Raw genomic sequence first — 20,387 nt, forward strand, 5'->3', positions numbered from 1 at the left:
TCTTGCATATGGCCTTCACTTTGTTGTAACGCTCCACTATTGTTTTGTCATTCAGGACTTTGCATATGACGACCCAAAGTTGGAGTTTAACGTGGATGCGCCCAACGGATTGGTGATGGAGGGCTATCTGTTCAAAAGGGCCAGTAATGCCTTCAAAACATGGAATAGGTAGGTTGTGATATAAGCAGATATTCAGGATTTGTTTTTTCTGGATGTAATTTAATTCATTATATTTGTTCACTGAAATTAATCTGTCGTTGTAAATCCCATATCGCTTGATTATGAATCTGAATACTCCTGATTTGCTTTAAATCAAGCATGCAACTAGGTCATGGGTGGGTTTTAGGGATGCAACAATATGCAAGAAAAAAAAAGCATAATTATTTGGGGATGCACTGATATTTCGCGTCAAAATTCTGGCTTGATACTGATATTATTTTGTTGTTATAGATATATGAAACCATGATCCGCACTCACAAAAATCTTCTTTTTAGCATTTTATTTTACATTAATCACCAGTAGGAGGTGTTGTAGATTTTAAAATTCTATGGTATTTTGTCTAAATAAATTTAAATTAAAATATTAAAAACTAAAATTAGTCATTTTAAATTCTACAAGTGAATTTAGGCATTGCAACATTAAAGTACGGTAGTAAAAAAAATCATAATTTTGAGACTTAATTAATCAACAGTGTTATTAAATAATTAATTGTTGTTGTTATAATTTAAATTATTGAATTATTGTTATTGAATTATTTTAAATGATATTTTTAAAGAATATAATTTAAAAGTAATATAAAAGTAAAAACTGAGGTGGTGAGCATGAATTATTGAATATCCAATATCAATATCCATTATTTTTTTTTTTTTTTTTTGTTATTAAATAATTTTTTATTATTGTTATTATTGATATTATTTATTTCAATTATTATGTATTAAACAAGTGTGTTATGGAAATATCTTAAATATATTTTTTTAAAGATTAATAATAAAATGAAAAACTGGAGAAATGATTATTAAGTATTAAATGTCCCATGTCGATTTACATAAAAAAAACTCTAATAACAGTGTTATTAAATTATTGTTTTTATTATTGTTATTATTAATATTATTTATTTATATTATTAGTTATTAAAAATGTTTTTATGGAGTTATTTTAGATTATTTTTAAAGATTGACTTCGAGTTAGATGACAGTAAAAAAATAATAAAAGTGACTATTAAGTGTTAAATATCCAATATTTATTTCTAAAAAATCTAAAAAATAAAAAAAAATCTCTAATGACAGTGTTATTACATTATTATTTATTATTGTTACTAATAATATTATTTATTTCATATATTATTCATTAAACAATTGTGTTATGGAATTATTTCAAGTTATTTTTTAAAGATTAACTTTGAGTTAATCCAATATCAATGTTCATTAAAAATCTCTAATATCAGCCAATAATCCAATATGTCATTATATAGTACATTTATGTATTATTTAGCATTTTTGAAACCTAGCATGCCTATGATTAGTTATTAAATTGATAAAAATCAGTAATAACTAATTGTCTGTCTCTTATATCTCTGTATTGCCTTTTTTTTCAGGCGGTGGTTCTCCATCCAAAACAGTCAGCTGGTTTATCAGAAAAAACTAAAGGTGAGTTCAGGTCAGCATTTAGTGAGTGGACACATAAGTCAGAGCAGTTTAGACAGCTTAAGTAATCAGTCTTTGATTTTAACAAGCAGCTTCATTATACAGTACCTAGAGAGTCACCGACATGTATCAGCAGATTTCTTCAGTTCACAATCAATGATGGTGAATCTTCACATCACAGGTCACTCTGAGCTATTAGATACAGTAGTTGTAGTTTAGCCAGGCGGCATATCTCCACAGCACTCAGTCTTTGTGAAGATAACAAACTCATTCCCTGACAAATCAATGCATGCACACAGAACTGCCTGCTCTTCATCTGTTTAGAGAACGACGTCCATTTATTTTGGTCAAAGTGCTTGCTCAGGGAGTCTGCTTAAATTGCTGTGATGCAGTGCTGCTTAATGCATTTGAGAGTGAAATGGGTTTATTTCGAGTTGCTTTTCTTCAAGTCAGCAAAACAGGTTTACTGAAGCGTCTTGGTCCTTCACAGGATTCGCTGACGGTTGTTGTGGAGGACCTGAGACTCTGTTCTGTCAAACCTTGTGAGGACATCGAGAGGAGGTTCTGTTTTGAAGTCGTGTCGCCCACCAAGTGAGTGAAGATCAAACTTTACGTTATAATGAAGACTAGAGCTGTTTAACTAGTTTGGATGTGTGTTGTAGGAGCTGTATGCTGCAGGCTGAGTCAGAGAAACTTCGGCAGGCCTGGATCCAGGCGGTTCAAGCCAGCATCGCCTCAGCGTACAGAGAGAGTCCAGATAATTATTATATTGAGGTTTGTACAGTCAACATACAAAATCACTGTAACGAAAGATGAGCATAGGTATGATTAGTTAAAACAAAAGAGAGAGAGAAAACCCAAAGAAAACAGTAATGAAGTCACTCTATACGCAAATAAGTATGTGTCAACGCTTCAAAAATGACGTAACTCATGATGATTTTCAGTAGAACTGGCTTGTAAGAGTGTATTTTTCACTGTTGTCCAGTAGATTCAAAATGCAAGTTAAATACAGTTCATTAAATATATTGTTTTATTAATTTACATTTTATTAATGAAATGTTACAGAATAATTTACAAATAAACCATTGAGTGTTTCGAACTAATTCCTTTAAAATAAGTAATTATTAGACTGCAATAAAATATAACATTTTAAACAAGTTTTTAAACAATAAACAGTTTTAAAACACTAACAATAATATTGTTGTTGTTGTTACCATTAATAGTAAGAAGAAGCAACTTTATCTTTTTTATTATTATGCCATTTTATGCAAAATAGACAAAAGACAATAAATAGAAATGATAATAATAGTAACAATATTAGTAATAATATTTTGTATAATTATAATAGTTATTAATATTATTATTATAAATGCATTTTATCATTATTATTATTATTATTATTATTATTATTATAGATGCATTTATTATTGTTGTTGTTGTTGTTGTTATTATAATATTTGGAACAATTTTATAAACTTCTAACAATAATATTGTTGTTGTTACAGTTAATAATAAAAAGTTAATAATAATAACAGTATTTTTTATGTTATGCCATTTTATGCAAAAAAAGACAGACAATAAACAATAATAATAATAATAATAATAATAATAGTAATACTACTACTACTACTACTACTATTTTGTATAATAATAATAGTTATTATTATTATTATAAATGCATTTTATTATTATTATTATAGATGCATTTTTTATTATTATTGTCATTATTATTATTATTATAAATGCATTTATTGTTATTATTATTAATATTATTATTATTACATTTCATATATACCTATTTCAACCAATAATGAAGAGTGTAGATAGCAGTTCATTGTAACAGTTTTGTAGTTATTATTGTTATTATTATTATTATTATTATTATAAATGCATTTATTATTGTTACTGTTGTTGTTATTACTATAATATTTGAAACAATTTTATAAACTTTTAACAATAATGTTGTTGTTACAGTTAATAATAAAAAGGTAATAATAATAACAATATTTTTTATATTATGCCATTTTATGCAAAAAAACTGACAATAAACAATCATAATAATAATAATAATAATAATAATAATAATAATAATAATAATAGTAATAGCACTACTATTGCTACTACTACTACTAATATTTTGTATAATAATAATAGTTGTTGTTATTATTATTATTTTATTATAGATGCATTTATTATTGTTGTTATTTTTATTATTATTATAAATGCATTTATTATTATTATTATTATTATTACATTTTGTATATACTTAATATTTCATCCAATAATTAAAAGTATATAAATATATATAACAGTTCATTCTAAGTTTTGTAACAGTTGTGTATTATTATTATTATTATCAATGCATTTATTGTTATTATTATTATAAGTGCATTTATTATTGTTGTTGTTGTTATTATTATTATTATTATAAGTGCATTTATTATTATTAATGTTATTATTAGTTGTAGTAGTACATTTATACGTATATACCTAATATTTTATCCAATAATAAAAAATATAGATAACAGTTCATTCTAAGTTTTGTGGTTTGAAACTTCTGATAATAAATAAATAACTACATACATACATACATACATACATACATGCATGCTTTTTTATATAAAGCTTATTTGATAAACACAAATAAATGAGTAAATCACCATTTTGAACCAACTGGTTGAAAGAAACCCCAAGTCTGTTCTCATTTTTGCTCTGTTGTGTGTCTGTGTGCAGCGTTTGGACCGGACCGCTTCACCCTCCATCAGCAGTATAGACTCAGCAAATGAGCCCAGAGAGCGCAGTGGGAGGGGCGAAAGCATTTTGCAGCGTATCTTGTGTCTGCCGGGAAACCAGCAGTGCTGTGACTGTGGACAGGCCGACCCACGCTGGGCCAGCATCAATCTGGGCGTCCTGCTCTGCATCGAGTGCTCCGGCATTCACAGGTAAGGTTTTCAAGTGATCATAACCATAACCATAATGAACCATAACCATAATGTTGGCAAGTGATAATCCGTTATACCAAAACAAAAGGTCTGTGATGCCTGAGTTTAGTTTGTCCCGTGACCAGCCACCATAAACATGTTGTGTCACTTCCCCCTTGGCTCAGTCGGGTTTCTTAATTGGATTAGGTCAGATTTGATTCTCCCATTAGTCAGAGGCAAGCCAGCGACCGTAGGGTTGTCAGAACAAGAGAGAAGGTCAAACACTGCAGTTACTTTCCTCCAGACACACACTGACAAATATTAAGGCCTTAACATAATAATAATAGTAATAATAATAATTATTATTATTATTTTTGTTGTTGTTGTTGTTGCTTTTATTATTACCAATTTATAAAATATAGTTTTACAATGGATGAAAATTGATGAATAAAAATAGTAATAGTAATAATTATTATTACTAATTTATGCAGAATTGATTTACCATTGGAATGGTAGAATTATAGCAATCTAATAACAATATAATACTATTTAATATATTATTATTATTATTATTATTATTATTATTAATAATAGTATTATTACTAATTTAAAAAGTATAGTTTTGCAATGGATTAAAATGGCTGAATAGTAGTAGTAATAATTATTATTACTTTTTGTTATTTTTAAATTATTATTATTTATGCAAAATTGTTTTACAATTGTAGAATTATAATAATCTAATAACAATAATAATAATATTTAATATGTTGTTGTTATTATTATTATTATTATAAAATATAGTTTTGCAATGGCTGGAAATGGCTAAATAATAGTAATAGTAACAATAATAATTATTATTACTAATTTATGCAAAAAAAATTACAATGGGAATGGTAAAAGTATAATAATCTAATAACAGTAATAATACAATTTATTATTATTATTATTATCATTATTAGCAAATTGTGCAAAATTGTTGTGACATGGAAATGGTAAAAGAAGAATAGTTTAATTATAATAATATTTAAATATATGGTGTAATAATAGCAATAATAATGTAATAATTTATTATTATTATTAAATGGTTGAATAATAATATAAATAACAATACAATGAATTATGAGCAATTTATGCAAAATAGTTTTATAATGAAAATGCTAAAATAATATAATAATAATAATATTTCAATATGTTATAATTCTTTTTAAATTGTTGAATAATATTAGTAATATTAACAATAGTAATAGCAATTTATGCACAATTGTTTTGCAATGTAAATGGTTCATTAGTAGTAGTAGTAGTATTCATCCGTTCCCACTGCAAAACAATTTAGCATAAATTCTGCTGTTGTGTATACTTAATATTTCATCCAATAATGAAAAGTATAGGTAATAGTTTATTATAATTAAAATGTGACAGTATTTTTTTTACAAGCGTGACCTTTTTCCAACCTTTCTTGACCTTTGCTTCATTTTAAAAGAGCAAGCAAAATCATGTTTTCCATAATATGACCTCTTTAAGGAGTTCACAAGATTTGTTAACCTTTTGACATATTGAATATGACATTCTGTGTCAAAACATGAGATATGCTGGCTGTTTATGCAGTCAGCCGTGTCTTGACTACCTCATGAATATTCATGCTCTTCGTGACGCCACACCTCTCACTCTGAGCTCACATGAGTGTGTTGCTCCAGACAGTGTGGCTCACCAACACAGTCTTCACCCGCTCCAACAAGGTTGCCTGGAAACGTGCTGATCTAGTGGGCAGAATGCACATTTACATGACAGTGTGGGTCGCCGCTGTGTTTCTCAGGGAAGCGTGTTGTCTAGTGATGTCAGTCGCCCCAGTGCTACAATCCTCAGCTCGAGTGGGAAACATCTCGCTTGAATTGTTAGGAGTTAGTGAATGGTGGGAGTTTGACGCCCTTAGAGAACTTCAGCAGCTCAGATCAGAAACTTTTCTCAAAATTACAATCAGACATTGACTGATACTGATTTTTAATAGAATTTTATTTTTGCAAAATTATTTAATAAAAACAACATCATTTTTAATGTTTATGCAGTTTTATTTTTGCAAAACTGTCTGCTAAATCCGTCAAATTAAATCTAAGCATTATTTATGCTATTTTGTGTAGGTATGTAATAACCATTGTTATTATCACTGTTATTAGTGCAATTTTATTTAAAATGAAAATTATTAGATTACAAGAAAAATAAGAACCATCATTATTTAATAAGGTTTATGAAAATAACATCCATCATTATCATTATTTATGTGATTTTATTTAGGAAATGTTAAATAATTATAATAATTATCATTAATATTTACAATTAATAATAAGAATAACCACTGGTATTATTATCATTATGTATGCAGTTTTATTCATGCAGAATTTATCATCATCATTATCATTAATTGTGCAATTTTGTTTTTGCAAAATTGCCTGCTAAATGCATCATTGTGAATGTAAGCATCATTACTTATGCAATTTTTTTAGGAAAAAAAGTTAAATATTAATAATAATAATAATTATTATTATTATTATTATTATTATTATTATTTTTATAACAATAACCATTATAATTATCATCACTGTTATTTATGCAATTTTATGCTGAAATATTGAATAAGAATTATAAAAACATCCATCATTATCATTATTTTTGTCATTTTATTTTTGGAAAATTTCCTGCTAAATGCATCAATGGAAATGAAAGCATAATTATTTATGCAATTTTATTTATTAAAAATATACTTTTATACAATAGCAATTTTATTAAATTTTTTTTAATAATTATAATAGTAATTAATAATAACAATAACCATTGTTATTATCACTGTTATTTATGCAACATTATTAAAATAGAAAATCATCAGTGTAAAAGTATAATTATCATCCTCATCATCATTACTGATGGAATTTTTTTTTTTTTTGGTAATTAAAAATAACAATAACCAATTTTTATCATCACTGTTATTTATTTCATAACATTAGTATTGTTGTGGTTGTTCACCTGTTTTATGATATATAACTATTTAACTAATTTTATTAGTTTTAAACAATTTTGCGTAATAAAGTTGGCAAAATAACAGTGATGAAGACTGTAATGATTCTTTTTTTGTGAAATTAAAGTTTTTTTTACAATCGAAATGGTTGCAGATGTATTTTTATCCTTTTTTTTAGGTTGTGTGTGCAATAATTTTGTGTTATGTCAACATTGCATATATTATTTATGGAGAAAGCTATCCCAAAATGCTCTGTGACAAGCATTCGGGATGGCAGATAGAAAAAAGAGAAATGAACTAATAGTGAAACATTTTTAAAGGACAATTTGACTGGAGTCCAACAAAAAACATGTTTTGACCAATGTTTTCCCATCTTTTCACAGGAGTTTGGGAGTGCATTGTTCAAAGGTCCGTTCTCTCACCCTGGACTCATGGGAACCGGAGTTACTAAAGGTCTGCTCAAATATCTAGATTGTTTTCATCCTAATCTCTCTTAGATGACCTTTCTGTGTGACATGAGCAAACACGCTCGGACAATAACTGCTGTCTGTTCTGTTGTAATGCAGCTGATGTGTGAACTAGGAAACAGTATCATTAACCACATCTATGAAGGCAGCTGTGAAGAGCAGGGCCTGAAGAAACCGGGACCCAGCAGCTCCAGGTGAGTGATGATGAGGGACACAAACACAAGTGGCTCTTTTTCTATGGAGTTGAATGCTGAGTGTTTAATTGCCGCCTTGTTTTTTAAGGCAAGAAAAGGAGGCCTGGATCAAAGCAAAGTATGTGGAGAAGAAGTTCCTGAAGAAGATGATGACGGGTGAAGTTGTGGTCAACGGCGGGAGAAAATCAGAGCGGCGATGGAACCCCAGGAAATGCAGGAGACACAACAGCGCCACCACCGTCCCCAAAACACACCGCAAGTACAGACAGGAGCCAGGCAGTGCATCTCCTGCAACCCTTTCCTCAGGTAGTCATTAAAAATGTGTATTTTTTTATTAACTGTGCAAGAAAGTACCATGGTTGTACCATGTTTTTTTGGGCTGATAACACAATTGTATTGTGTGAACTGCTGTCATAGATGTGTTAAATGGTAAAAGTGTTAAAAAAGTGACATTTTCCCTTTTTAATCCCCAACTTTCAGCAACTGCTGCTCTGGAGAGAAAGTTCAGACGGGAATCCCTTTTTTGCCCAGATGAGCTGGACACCCTTTTTTCATATTTTGACACTGGTTCAGGGCCTCGCAGTAAGTATTATATTCTGACCAAAAAAAAAAGATGCTTCCGCACACTTTGTTTAATCGCTTGGTTCGTACTTGCTTTGTTTTGTGTTGTATGCTTTTGTTGTTTTGTGGTTTGCTTTTTGTTTTGTTTTGCCTTTTGTTTTTAACAGCTGTTTTTGTATGCTCTTGTTTGTTTTGCTTTGCTTTTTTATATTCTTTTGAGGTTTTGTTTTGTTTTTTGCTTTGTTTTGATATGCATTTTGCTTTGCTTTGTTTTTATTTACTTTTGTTGATTTGTGTTTTGATTTCTTGTTTGCTTTATTTTTGTTTGATTTAGTTTGGATTTTTTGTTTTGCCTTGCATTTTATATTTTGTTGACTTTTGTTGTTTAGTTTTTTGTTTTGATTTCATTTGCTTTGTTTTTGTTTATATTTCATGTTTTTTTTTTGCTTGTTTGGCTTGCATTTAGCATTGATTTGTTTTTGTTTTGCTTTGCTTTGCTTTGTCTTTGTTTAATTTTTGTTGTTCTTTGCTGTGTTTTTATTTATTTTGTTTATTTGTGTTTTGGTTTAGTTTAGTTTTTTGTTTTGCCTTGTGTTCTGTTTACTTTCGTTGTTTGTTTTTGCTTTGTTTTAATTTGCTTTGTTTTTGTTTGTTTTTTCTTTTAGCTTTGTTTTGCTTCGCATTTAGCATTGATTTGTTTTTGTTTACCTTTGTTGATTTGTGTTTTGCTTTTTTGTTCTGCTTTGTTTTTATGTACATTTCTTGTTTTGCTTCGTTTTTTGCTTTGTTTTGTTTTGCCTTGGTTTTATTTACTTTTTGTTGATTTGTGGATTTTTTGCCTTGTGTTTTGTTATTTGTTTACTTTTGGCTTTAGCTTTGTTTTGCTTTGCATTTGCCATTTTTGTTTATCTTTGTTGATTGTGTTTTGCTTTGCTTTGTTTTTGTTTTCTTTTGTTGATTTGTGTTTTTGTTTAGATTGAGTTTTTTTTTTGTTTTGCCTTGCGATTTGTTTTTTGTTAACTTTTTTTTTTGCTTTGTTTTGCTTTGCATTTAGCATTGATTTGTTTTGCTTTGCTTTGTTTTTATGTACTTTTGTTGTTTTATTTATTTTTTTGCTTTGCTTTGATTTTGTGTAGTTTTTTTTTTTTGTTTGTTTGTTTGTTGTTTTTTAAATAGGTTTTGCCCTGCATTTTTTGCTTTGTTTTAATTTGCTTATTTCTTTTAGCTTTGTTTTGCTTTGCATTTAGCAATGATTTGTTTTTGGTTTGTTTGCTTTGTTTTTATATATATATTTTTTGTTTGTTTTTTAGCTATACATTCTGCTTTGCTTTGATTTTGTGTACTTTTGTTTTGTTTTTGTTTTTTTGGTTGTTTTTCATAGGTTTTGCTCTGCATTTTTCTTTGCTTTGATTTTGTTTTCTTTTGTTATTTTGAGTTTTGGTTTCGTTTGTATTGTTTTGTTTAGTCTTGTGGGGGTTTTTTTTGTTTGTTTGTTTGTCTTTTGCTTTGTTTTAATTGGCTTTTTTTCTTATATTTCTTTTTTGTCTTTTTTAGCTTTATTTTGCTTTGCAGTTAGCAATGATTGTTTTTTTTTGCTTTGCTTTGTTTTCATTTACTTTTGTTGATTTGTGTTTTGGTGTTTGTGGGCTTTTTTGTTTTGCCTTGCGTTTTGTTTTTTGTTTACTTTTGTTTTGCTTTGTTTTGTTTTAATTTGTGTGTTTTTGTTTATAGTTTTATTTATTTTGTTTAGCTTTGTTTTTGCTTTGCATTTTGCTATGTTTTGTTTTTGTTTCTTTTGATATTTTGTGTTTTGCCCTGTGTTTTGTTGTTTGTTTACTTTGTTGTTTTGTGGTTTTGGTTTTATCTTTTGCTTTGCATTTAGCATTGATTTGTTATTGTTTACTTTTGTTGTTTTGCCTTTTTTTTTTGCATTTGCATTTGCTTTATTTACCTTTGTTGTTCTGTGTTTTGCATTTTGCTTGGTTTTGTTTGGTTTTTGCTTTGTTTTTTTGCATTTCTTTTGTATTTTCTGCTTTCTCTTGCTTTGTTTTTTGTGTCATTTCACATAGTTGTATAACAGTGACACATAATGTCATCACGTTCGCCGTCAGTGCATGCTGGGTGTTACTGACGCTCTAGAGTGTAATGCGCCCGTGGTGGGCTTGTGTTGGTCCTGCAGGTCTGAGCAGTGACAGTGGGTTAGGTGGCAGTACTGACGGCAGCACTGACGTCTTGGTGTTTGAGTCCGTGGTGGACAGTGTCACAGAGGAGGGTGAGTGACTTGATGGTGTAAGCCAAGTGTTAATTTTCATACAGACTTTTGAAGCAGATGGATCATGTGTTACATGTGTTTTTTAATGTTCAGAGTGTGAGGTGTCAGAAGACTCCAGTAATGAGGCTGAAATGGAGCCGGAGGCGTCAGATCCAGAAGATACGAGAGAACTGGATGCCGGAGCGTTACTCTATAAGGCCTGCCATGCGCGAAATCTACCCGTCATGGCTGAGGCTCTGGCACATGGAGCTGACGTCAACTCAGTGAATGAAGAGGACGAGGGCAAAAGCCCCCTTATTCAGGCTGTGATTGGAGTGAGTCATTACAAAAAAACACTGCATATGCACATATTAACAGTAACCTAGAGGTAAACTTCCATCTAATGGCATGCAAAATAACCATATGCCGTCTTATGTTTGTAAAGCCTTAATCCTCTGGTTTTCAACATCTAGGGTTCCTTAATAGCCTGTGAGTTTCTGCTTCAAAATGGTGCAGATGTCAACCAAAGAGATCACAGGGGAAGAGGCCCGCTACATCATGCCACATATTTAGGTCATACTGGGTGAGTGCATGCTTAGTAACTCTGAGTAACTCTAATAAAACAGACGCCTTTTGCTGTCTTTTGGTGCACTGGAATGCCAAAAAGATTGTATACAAGTTGAACAGACATGAATGACATCACAAAGTCATAATTATGAACGAAAAAAGCTGGATTTTCTTTAAGCCCAGAGTTTCAGAGTTGTGGGCATGTCAGTGAGAAATATAGATTTAAAAAAAATATATTGTAGTTGAATTTTATGCAGTAATAGTACTTAATCTTGCTCCAACAAAAGTTATTTGAATGCACTTGATATTGTAATTACACCCTCCCAACCCAGAAAATACAAACCTCCTAAAAGGACTTGTCATACTTGTATTATACAGTGGCATGAGAAAGTTTGGGAACCCCTTGCAAAATCTGTGAAAATGTGAATAATTGTAACAAAATAAGAGAGATCATACAAAATGCTTGTTATTTTTTATTTAATACTGTCCTGAGTAAGATATTTTACATAATGTTGTTTACACATAGTCCACAAGACAAAAAAATAGCTGAAGTTATTCAAATAGCTACCTTAAAAAAATATTGTGTGTGGTTACCAGGATGATCTACAACTGCTTTTTTTTGTTTTGTGATGGTTGTTCATGAGTCCCTTGTTAGTTCTGAACAGTTAAACTGTGAACTGTTCTTCAGAAAAATCCACAATGTCCTGCAGATTCTTTAGTTTTTCAGCATTTTGCATATTTGAACCCTTTCCAGCAGTGACTGTATGATGTTGAGATTCATCTTTTCGCACAAGCAAACGAAGATACTTGCATGTTTCCTGGAAGACAAATTAAATACAGTTTACTTTGATCTTCAAATTCAGAAAGTTTTCACCCCTCCCCCCAGCTCATCAGATCAGGGTTCCCACTGGTCCTTGAAATCCTTGAAAGTTTGTGAATCTGAAATAACAATTTCAAAGCCCTGGAAAGTTTTTGAAAATAAACAAACATAAATACAGGTCCTTGAAAGTGCTTGAATTTATTTTGTGCAAGAAGTTTTCTGGAGAAAATTCTGTATTATTCCCTCTGGTCCGCTAATGTGTTTTTTCCCCAACACGTTGTGCCTTATGCATACTAGCTTGCTTGATTTTTCTGTAGTTAGGGTGACCATACGTCCTCTTTTCCATGGACATATCCTGTTTTTGGACCTTAAAATGCATCCGGCCAGGATTTCTAAATTGCCCCAAAATGTCCCGGATTTGGCTTTTGCTTTCTACAGTCATCATTTATTGTGTGCATTTTTGTATTAAAGCCGTACGCGGGACTGGCGCATGTTCACGCAATCATTCTAATATTGAATATAATTTCGCGCATCAGGGAATCAATATCAAATACGGAGTATTTAAATTTCTTTTGAATGAGCGGCTATTCACTATCACTTTCAATTTTGCAATCACACGCTCTCTGTATAAACAGAGCACATCTTACAAGATCAGAAATGAGCCAGTTACCTGCTGAGCAGCAAATTCTCCAGCATGATTTGTCAGTTATCTCTCCTCTCTTGACCCATGATTGTTTAAATCTTATTTCTGCAGGGTTGCCAAATCCACATTTGTGCATGGAATTGAACTGTTGCGAAAGGTTGTATTGCAACTGTATTTTTTTCATCTTGTGTTCATCTTGTGTTTCCAGTCAAGTGTGTTTGTTCCTGAAACGAGGAGCGACCCAAAACGACGGTGATGAGGATGGCCAGGACCCACTGAGCATAGCGGTTCAAGCCGCTAACGCTGATATAGTTACTCTGTAAGTTTAAAAAAGATCCAATACATGTTTATAATACATGTTATAAAACAGAATCTGTCATTTTAACCCATACGATGTATTGTTGGCTATTGCTGCAAATATACCCATTTTACTTATGACTGGTTTTGTGGTCCAGGGTCACATATTTGGTTAGACATTTATATTTTGAACTTTATAATCATCAAAGAATCCTAAAGTGTAACTTTCCCACCAAATATATTAAGCAGCACAACAACAAATCAGCATATTAGAATGATTTCTGAAGGATCATGCGACTGGATTAATGATAAATTCATCTTTGTATCACAGGAATAAATAACATACTAAAATATATTCAAATAGAAAGCAGTTAGAAAATAGCATAAGAGACTTCTTTAAACCATCATTCTGACCCCATACTTTTGAATGGTAGAGTATATGAGAAACAGTACGAAGTTTAATTCCTAATCAAACCTCTTTTTGTTTTCTTTTTCTCTTTCTCAACAGGTTACGTCTAGCACGTATGAACGAGGAGATGCGCGAGTCGGAGGGTCCGTTCGGTCAGCCAGGTCAATATTCTAGCAGCAGTCCCACAGAGCAACAATATAAGAAATGCATACAAGAGTTTATCTGTCTCAACATAGCCGAGTGCTAGAGAGCCCAGCGCTTTGTCCCATCATTCCCACCAAGACCTGCCATGTGTTCGTGTTTATCTATAAAGCCAGGCCAATCTTGATGGGAATTCCCAGCTTTAGATGGTTTTAAACGGTTGCTATCTGGTCAGACTTGCCCAGATTCAGCCAAGATTAACCTAGTAGACCATCTTTCTCAATCTGGTTAGGGCTGGTTAACCAATCCCAGATCTTGACCACTTCAAATGCTGCAGATTTCAGATTAGTCACATGATTGTCTGGCCTAGCAAACAGTGGTGCTACTCATTTCAACACAGTTTTTGTGTCATTGTTTATATAATGAGGGTTACCTGTGCGGTAACCATTGCACTCGCTGATCTTACAGAGCCCTTGCTAGTATATCTAACCCGTTTGATGAACTAACCTTCAGCGTTAGCTTCTATACACATGTCTAACTGCACTTTCACTCTTCACTTACACTTCAAACAGTATTATACAGTATGTTAGGCAGCTGTCTATCTATTCCAACAGTGTTCTTCTAGTGGCATTTTTGTACACATGGTTTAAACAGGGATCGGCGCTTAAAACTGTGTTTTGTGCTTGCAAACGCATGAGGGAGAGTGGAATCAAAAACTGTGATTTATTATATGTCATTAATGTATAAAGTGTCTACTAATCTACTAATTGAAAATGTGATTTTTGTCAATTGAAATGCCACTGTTATGCACTTTTTATTAACTGTCGTTTTAGTTCACTTTTGTTTGTAGAAAATGCCTCAAATGGGACTTTTATGCTTTTTTTGAGTACTGCCCAGAGCAATAGTGCAATGATACAACATGATTTTTTGTATCGTGGTAACAGATTGTATTTTTGTAACTTAATATACTTGTGAATTTTACCGTTCGCAACCAAACTCAAGTTCTGAGACCAAAAACACAAAGGCAAATTCAATTAATAGGTGTTAAAATCAACAATTACCATTCAAAAGTTTGGGGTCAGTAAGATTTTGTCATTTAAAGTTGTTTATGCTCATCAAGGCTGCATTTGTTTGATCAAAAATACAGGAAAAAGAGTAATGATGTGAAAAATGGTCTGAAGACTGGTCTAAAGTTAGTTGCTATATCTTTTCTAACTGCTTATGGTTTTATCAAAACCACCTAAAGATCCCATAGACTTTCATTGAGGGGGTGAAAACTTTTATACAGACCCATGGTGCATCTAAGCTGTTTATTGCTATAGCAAAGCTTAACAACTCCCTACTTAAAAAAAAACAGTTAAAACCAGCCTAAGCTGAATGTCTGCTTTGGCTGGTCTCCCAGGCTGGTTTTAAAGTGGTTTTGGCCACTTTTTATCTGGTCAGGCTGGTCTTAGCTGGCCAAGCTGGGAGACCTGCTAAAAGACTAGCCAAGGTTAAACCAGCTAAGACTAGACAACCAGACTAGGCTGGTCTTAGCTGGTTTTTACTGAATCAACTGGTTTTAGCTGGTTTAAACATGTTAATAATGCTAACAACATGCTAGTAACTTGCTAATCATGTTAACATGCTATTAACATGCTCATCATGCTAGCAACATGCTAATTATGCTAGAAACACGCTAGCAACATGCTAATAACTTACTAATCATGTTAACAGCTGCTAGTAACTTGTTAATCATGCTAGTAACATGCTATTAACTTGCTAACCAACCTGCTATCAACATGCTAGTAACTTGCTAATCATGCTAGTAACTTGCTAATCATACTAGCAACAAGCTAGTAACTTGCTAATCATGCTAGAAACATGATAGCAACTTGCTAATAATGCTGTATAACAGCATAACAGCATGTTAGTAATATGTTAATCATGCTAGTTACATGCTAACAACATGCTAATCATGTTAACAACATGCTAGTAATTGTTAATCATGCTAGAAACATAATAGTAACAAGGTAGTAACTTGCTAATCATACTAGCAACATGCTAGTAACTTGCTGATCATGTTAACATGTTAGTAACTTTCTAATCATGCTAGAAACATGATAGCAACATGTTAATCATGTTAACAACATGTTAGTAATATGCTAATCATGCTAGAAACATGCTAATAACATGCTAATCATGTTAACATGCTAGTAATATGCTAATCATGCTAGAAACATGATAGCAACAAGCTAGTAACTTGTTAATCATACTAGCAACATGGTAGTAACGTGCTAATCATGTTAACAACATGCTAGTAACATGTTAATCATGCTAGAAACATGATAGCAACATGTTAATCATGCTAACATCCTGCTAGTAATATGCTAATCATGCTAGAAACATGATAGCAACAAGCTAGTAACTTGTTAATCATACTAGCAACATGCTAGTAATGTGTTAATCATGTTAACAACATGCTAGAAACATGTTATTCATGTTAACAACGTGTTAGTAATATGTTAATCATGCTAATAATATGCTAATGACATCATAATCATGTTAACAACATGCTAGTAATATGCTAATCATGCCAGAAACATGTTAACAACATGCTAATCATGTTAACAACATGCTACTAATATGTTAATTATGTTAGAAACATGATAGCAACAAGCTAGTAACTTGCTAATCATACTAGCAGCATGCAAGTAACTTGCTAATCATGTTAACAACATGCTAGTAACATGTTAATCATGCTAGAAACATGATAGCAACATGTTAATCATGCTAACATCCTGCTAGTAATATACTAATCATGCTAGAAACATGATGGCAACAAGCTAGTAACTTGATAATCATAGTAGCAACAAGCTAGTAACTTGGTAATCATTGTAGTAATATTGTAGTAACTTGCTAGTCATGTTAACAACATGCTAATAACATGCTATTCATATTAGAAACATGCTAGTGACATCCTAGTCATGTTAGCAACATGTTAATCATGCTAGCAACATGCTAATCAGGCTGTAAACATGCTAGTAACTTGCTAATTATGCTAACAACCTGCTAGTAACTTGCTAATCATGTTAGATGATCTTTTGGTCAATTCAATGCAATGCAGTATCTTTAACAGCAAATCTTACTGACCCAAAACCTAAACGGTAGTGTATTTTAATCTATAATGCGGTAGTTTCGTTTTATTTGTTCATTTCTGCTATCTTCAGTGCATTGATTGCTGTTGCTCTGGTCTGTTTGGTTTCCTGCTGCTTTTTATCTTTCATGAATCTTTGCGTGTAAATGAATTCTCATGAAACAGTCTTAACATCACACTACGCCAAAACGTAAGGATAAAAGACTAACTCCCGTCTTAACTATTGGATGACATCGTATTTATTCCTGGGAGTCATAAATACAGTAGACTTTGTTTTCATGTTGATGTAGACTCTTTAACTTCTTAAGAGTCTTTAACTCCAGATCCCAACCAAAGACCGCAGACATGTTAGTGTATGAGGACCTGTTCCCCAAAGCACTTGAGAGAAAATTCATTTATAAATGCGTTACCTGTGGTTTGTGAACAGGCTAGAGTACTGTATGTTTTCCCTGACGTATTTGGGGTGAAAGATCATTGGTTTGTCGCTGGCCAATGAAATCGTAGCACTTTCTGTTTAACATAAACATTTTGTTTTGTGAGTATCGAATCAGTAAACTTAAGAAATTTTGTGAACAATGCAGCCAAAGGGGGAAAAAATTCTGTATAACAAGATGTTTTAGATGGTGGCTGTAGCACATAACCCTTTTATTGCTCGCTTTCATATTTCTGCTTTTCTTTTCACGTCGGTGTCATTTGTAAAATATGTCTGAATATTGTATAACTGATCATTCTTCTGTAAATTAGAACCTCTGCAACTTTTCTTTTTGCTCTTGGTTTCTGCCCTTTTATCTGTTCTCTCCTCCTAAACTGAAAAGAATCATGACAATAAATGAAACGTGACTGAAGTACTAACTGCCTGTGCTTGCTTTTACTTCTCCTGCCTCTTTCTTCTCTGTAGTGCTTTGCTGAGTTAGTGTGCATTATTATATAACCATCTGCATTAACTCACAAACTTACTGATTTTGCTACTGTGAGCATTTGGGTAGATTCAGTTTTTCTTTTGAGGTCTTGTTTAAAGTTTGTTTAACACTCAAATTCTGTTCATGTGTTTACTGTACATTTAAAACACTAATATTCATCCTAAAATTAATTGTTTAATTAAATTGTTCCTCTGACGGAATGAAACCCCAGAATAATGAGGGTTAAAGTTATATAATAGATATTAAATATACAATACAAACATACACTACCAGTTCAATGTTTTTGAAAGTCTTATTTGCATAAAAATGCTAAAGAAAATCAGTAATATTGTGAAATATTATTACAATTTAAAATGATTGTTTTCTAATTTAATATATTTTAAAATGTAATTTATTCCTGTGACGCAAAGCTGAATTTTCAGCATAGAAATCATTCTAATATGCTGATTTTCTGCTCAAAGAACATTCCTTATTATTATCAATGTTGAAAACAATTGTGCTGCATAATATTTTTGTGAAAACCATCACTTTTGATCAGTTTAATGCATCCTTGCTGAATAAAAGTATTAATTTCTTTTAAAAATCTTACTGTTTTCAAAATTTTGAACAATATTATTATTAATAAATATTAAATATATGGTCCATTTTAGTTTTTTTTTTTTTTTAAAGATGTAAAAAGTGTATTCAAATACAGCATTTAAAGAAATATTACATTACAAATGAAAAAGTAAATAGTTTTTATGTTGTACCTATGAAAGCCTGTTTCCATCACTGAATACATTTTTTTTTTTAAAAAGATAACTGCGAATTTGTATCTCACAATTCTGAAATTTTTTCTTGCAATTCAGACTTTTTTTATTACCGCGCAATTATGAAAAAAAACATCAATATTGCGAAATATAAACGTCAGAATTTACATCTCACAATTCTGACATTATAACTTGCAATTGCGAGTTTATATCAAGCAATTTTGACGTTTTTTCTCAGAATTGGACTTCTGACTTTATAATTCGAAATTGCAAGTTTATATCATACAAATTTTGCAGTTTTTCTCAAAATCGCTTTATATAGAAACTTTATATCTCACAATTTTGACGTATTTTCTCAGAATTGCGACTATATCTTAGAATTCTGACTTTATATCTCGCAATTGCGAGTTAATATCACAGAATTTAGACGTTTTTCTCAGAATCACAACTTTATATCTAACAATTCTGACTTATTAAAGTGTAATTCTGAGAAAAAAAATGTCACGGTTGCGAGATATAAACTTGCAATTCCGAGAAAAAGTCAGAATTGTAAGTTTATATCTCGCAATTCTGACTTTATAACTTGCAATTGCGAGTTTATATCACGCAATTTTGACCTTTTTTCTTAGAATTCTGAATTAATTACGTGCAATTCTGAGAAAAAAAGGTCACAGTTGCAAGATATAAACTCGCAATTCTAAGAAAAACAGAATTGTAAGTTTATGTCTCACAATTCTGACTTTATAACTCTTTATATCTCAATTCTTTATAATTTCTCAACTTTATAACTTTATATCTCAATTCTGAGAAAAAAAGTCAGAATTGCGAGATTTAAACTGCAAGAAATAAAGTAGAATTATGAGCTAAAAATTCGCAGTTACCTTTTTTATTTTTTATTCAGTGGCGAAAACAGGCTTCCATACGTACAGTACCTTATATGTTGAATTGTAAAATAACTTGCAACCAGTTTATGATAATCCTATAGACTTTCATTGTAAGTTAATAAAATTCAATAGAACGTCTATTTAAACAGGAATGTAACAGAACTCAGCTTTTATTTAGAATCTCTCTTTCAATGGCTGTTGTGCAGACACTAGTCAGTACGCATGAGTACCCATCCTGGGAAGACAGGGACAGTCTCCTCATTGTAAATCAAGCATGAGAAATTCACACAGTTTAGAAAGTGTTCAAACCCACTCTTTGTCGCCTCAAAAGTTTCAGTTGTTGCCATGGTGGCCAAGACAGTACAAAGACCCTATACGGCACAAGAAAGCTCATTTTCTGTCCCTAACGCTAAATCTGAAAAAAGTGCATTAAAACCCACTGAAAACACTGTTATTGTAATAGACTGAATGTCCATACTTTGCCATTCAGAGGCCTGCTTTTGCATTAGTAAAGCTTATTCTAACATTTGACATCAGTTTTAGCATCCATTCACATTACAGCTGCACATGTACAGTCACATTAAACGTGTTTGATCCCATTTTAGGTGACACCACGTACCTGGACATTTTCCGTGAGTTTTCCCATATGGCGTCCCACAATCCTGAGAAGCTGAAACGGAGGAGTGTTCACTTCCGTCACTCCTTCAGGTAGTTATATGGCCATTAGGCATCTGCAAAATGAATGTAAATAAATATTTGAATTTTATTTATATACTA

The 20,387-nt window shown here is 31.5% G+C and overlaps 1 protein-coding gene across 2 annotated transcripts in view; it reads left to right on the top strand.

The window, feature by feature from the left end:
- The window catches only part of acap3a (ArfGAP with coiled-coil, ankyrin repeat and PH domains 3a), a 95,318-nt gene that overhangs the window by 74,192 nt on the left and 739 nt on the right, over positions 1-20,387 (top strand). Inside the window, exons 11-25 of one of the 2 annotated variants that reach the window (XM_051096591.1) lie at positions 56-168; positions 1,595-1,646; positions 2,134-2,234; positions 2,306-2,417; positions 4,377-4,585; positions 7,955-8,024; positions 8,138-8,232; positions 8,321-8,538; positions 8,713-8,814; positions 10,964-11,065; positions 11,159-11,379; positions 11,518-11,627; positions 13,283-13,393; positions 13,880-13,941; positions 20,216-20,318. In XM_051096591.1, the coding sequence (XP_050952548.1) occupies positions 56-168; positions 1,595-1,646; positions 2,134-2,234; positions 2,306-2,417; positions 4,377-4,585; positions 7,955-8,024; positions 8,138-8,232; positions 8,321-8,538; positions 8,713-8,814; positions 10,964-11,065; positions 11,159-11,379; positions 11,518-11,627; positions 13,283-13,393; positions 13,880-13,941; positions 20,216-20,318 (1,781 nt within the window). The remainder of the gene's footprint in view (positions 1-55; positions 169-1,594; positions 1,647-2,133; positions 2,235-2,305; positions 2,418-4,376; positions 4,586-7,954; positions 8,025-8,137; positions 8,233-8,320; positions 8,539-8,712; positions 8,815-10,963; positions 11,066-11,158; positions 11,380-11,517; positions 11,628-13,282; positions 13,394-13,879; positions 13,942-20,215; positions 20,319-20,387) is intronic. The other variant, XM_051096593.1, reaches the window with a different exon arrangement.

The sequence above is a fragment of the Labeo rohita genome, chromosome 23 (assembly GCF_022985175.1).
Source record: "Labeo rohita strain BAU-BD-2019 chromosome 23, IGBB_LRoh.1.0, whole genome shotgun sequence".
NCBI classification, from domain to species: domain Eukaryota; kingdom Metazoa; phylum Chordata; class Actinopteri; order Cypriniformes; family Cyprinidae; genus Labeo; species Labeo rohita.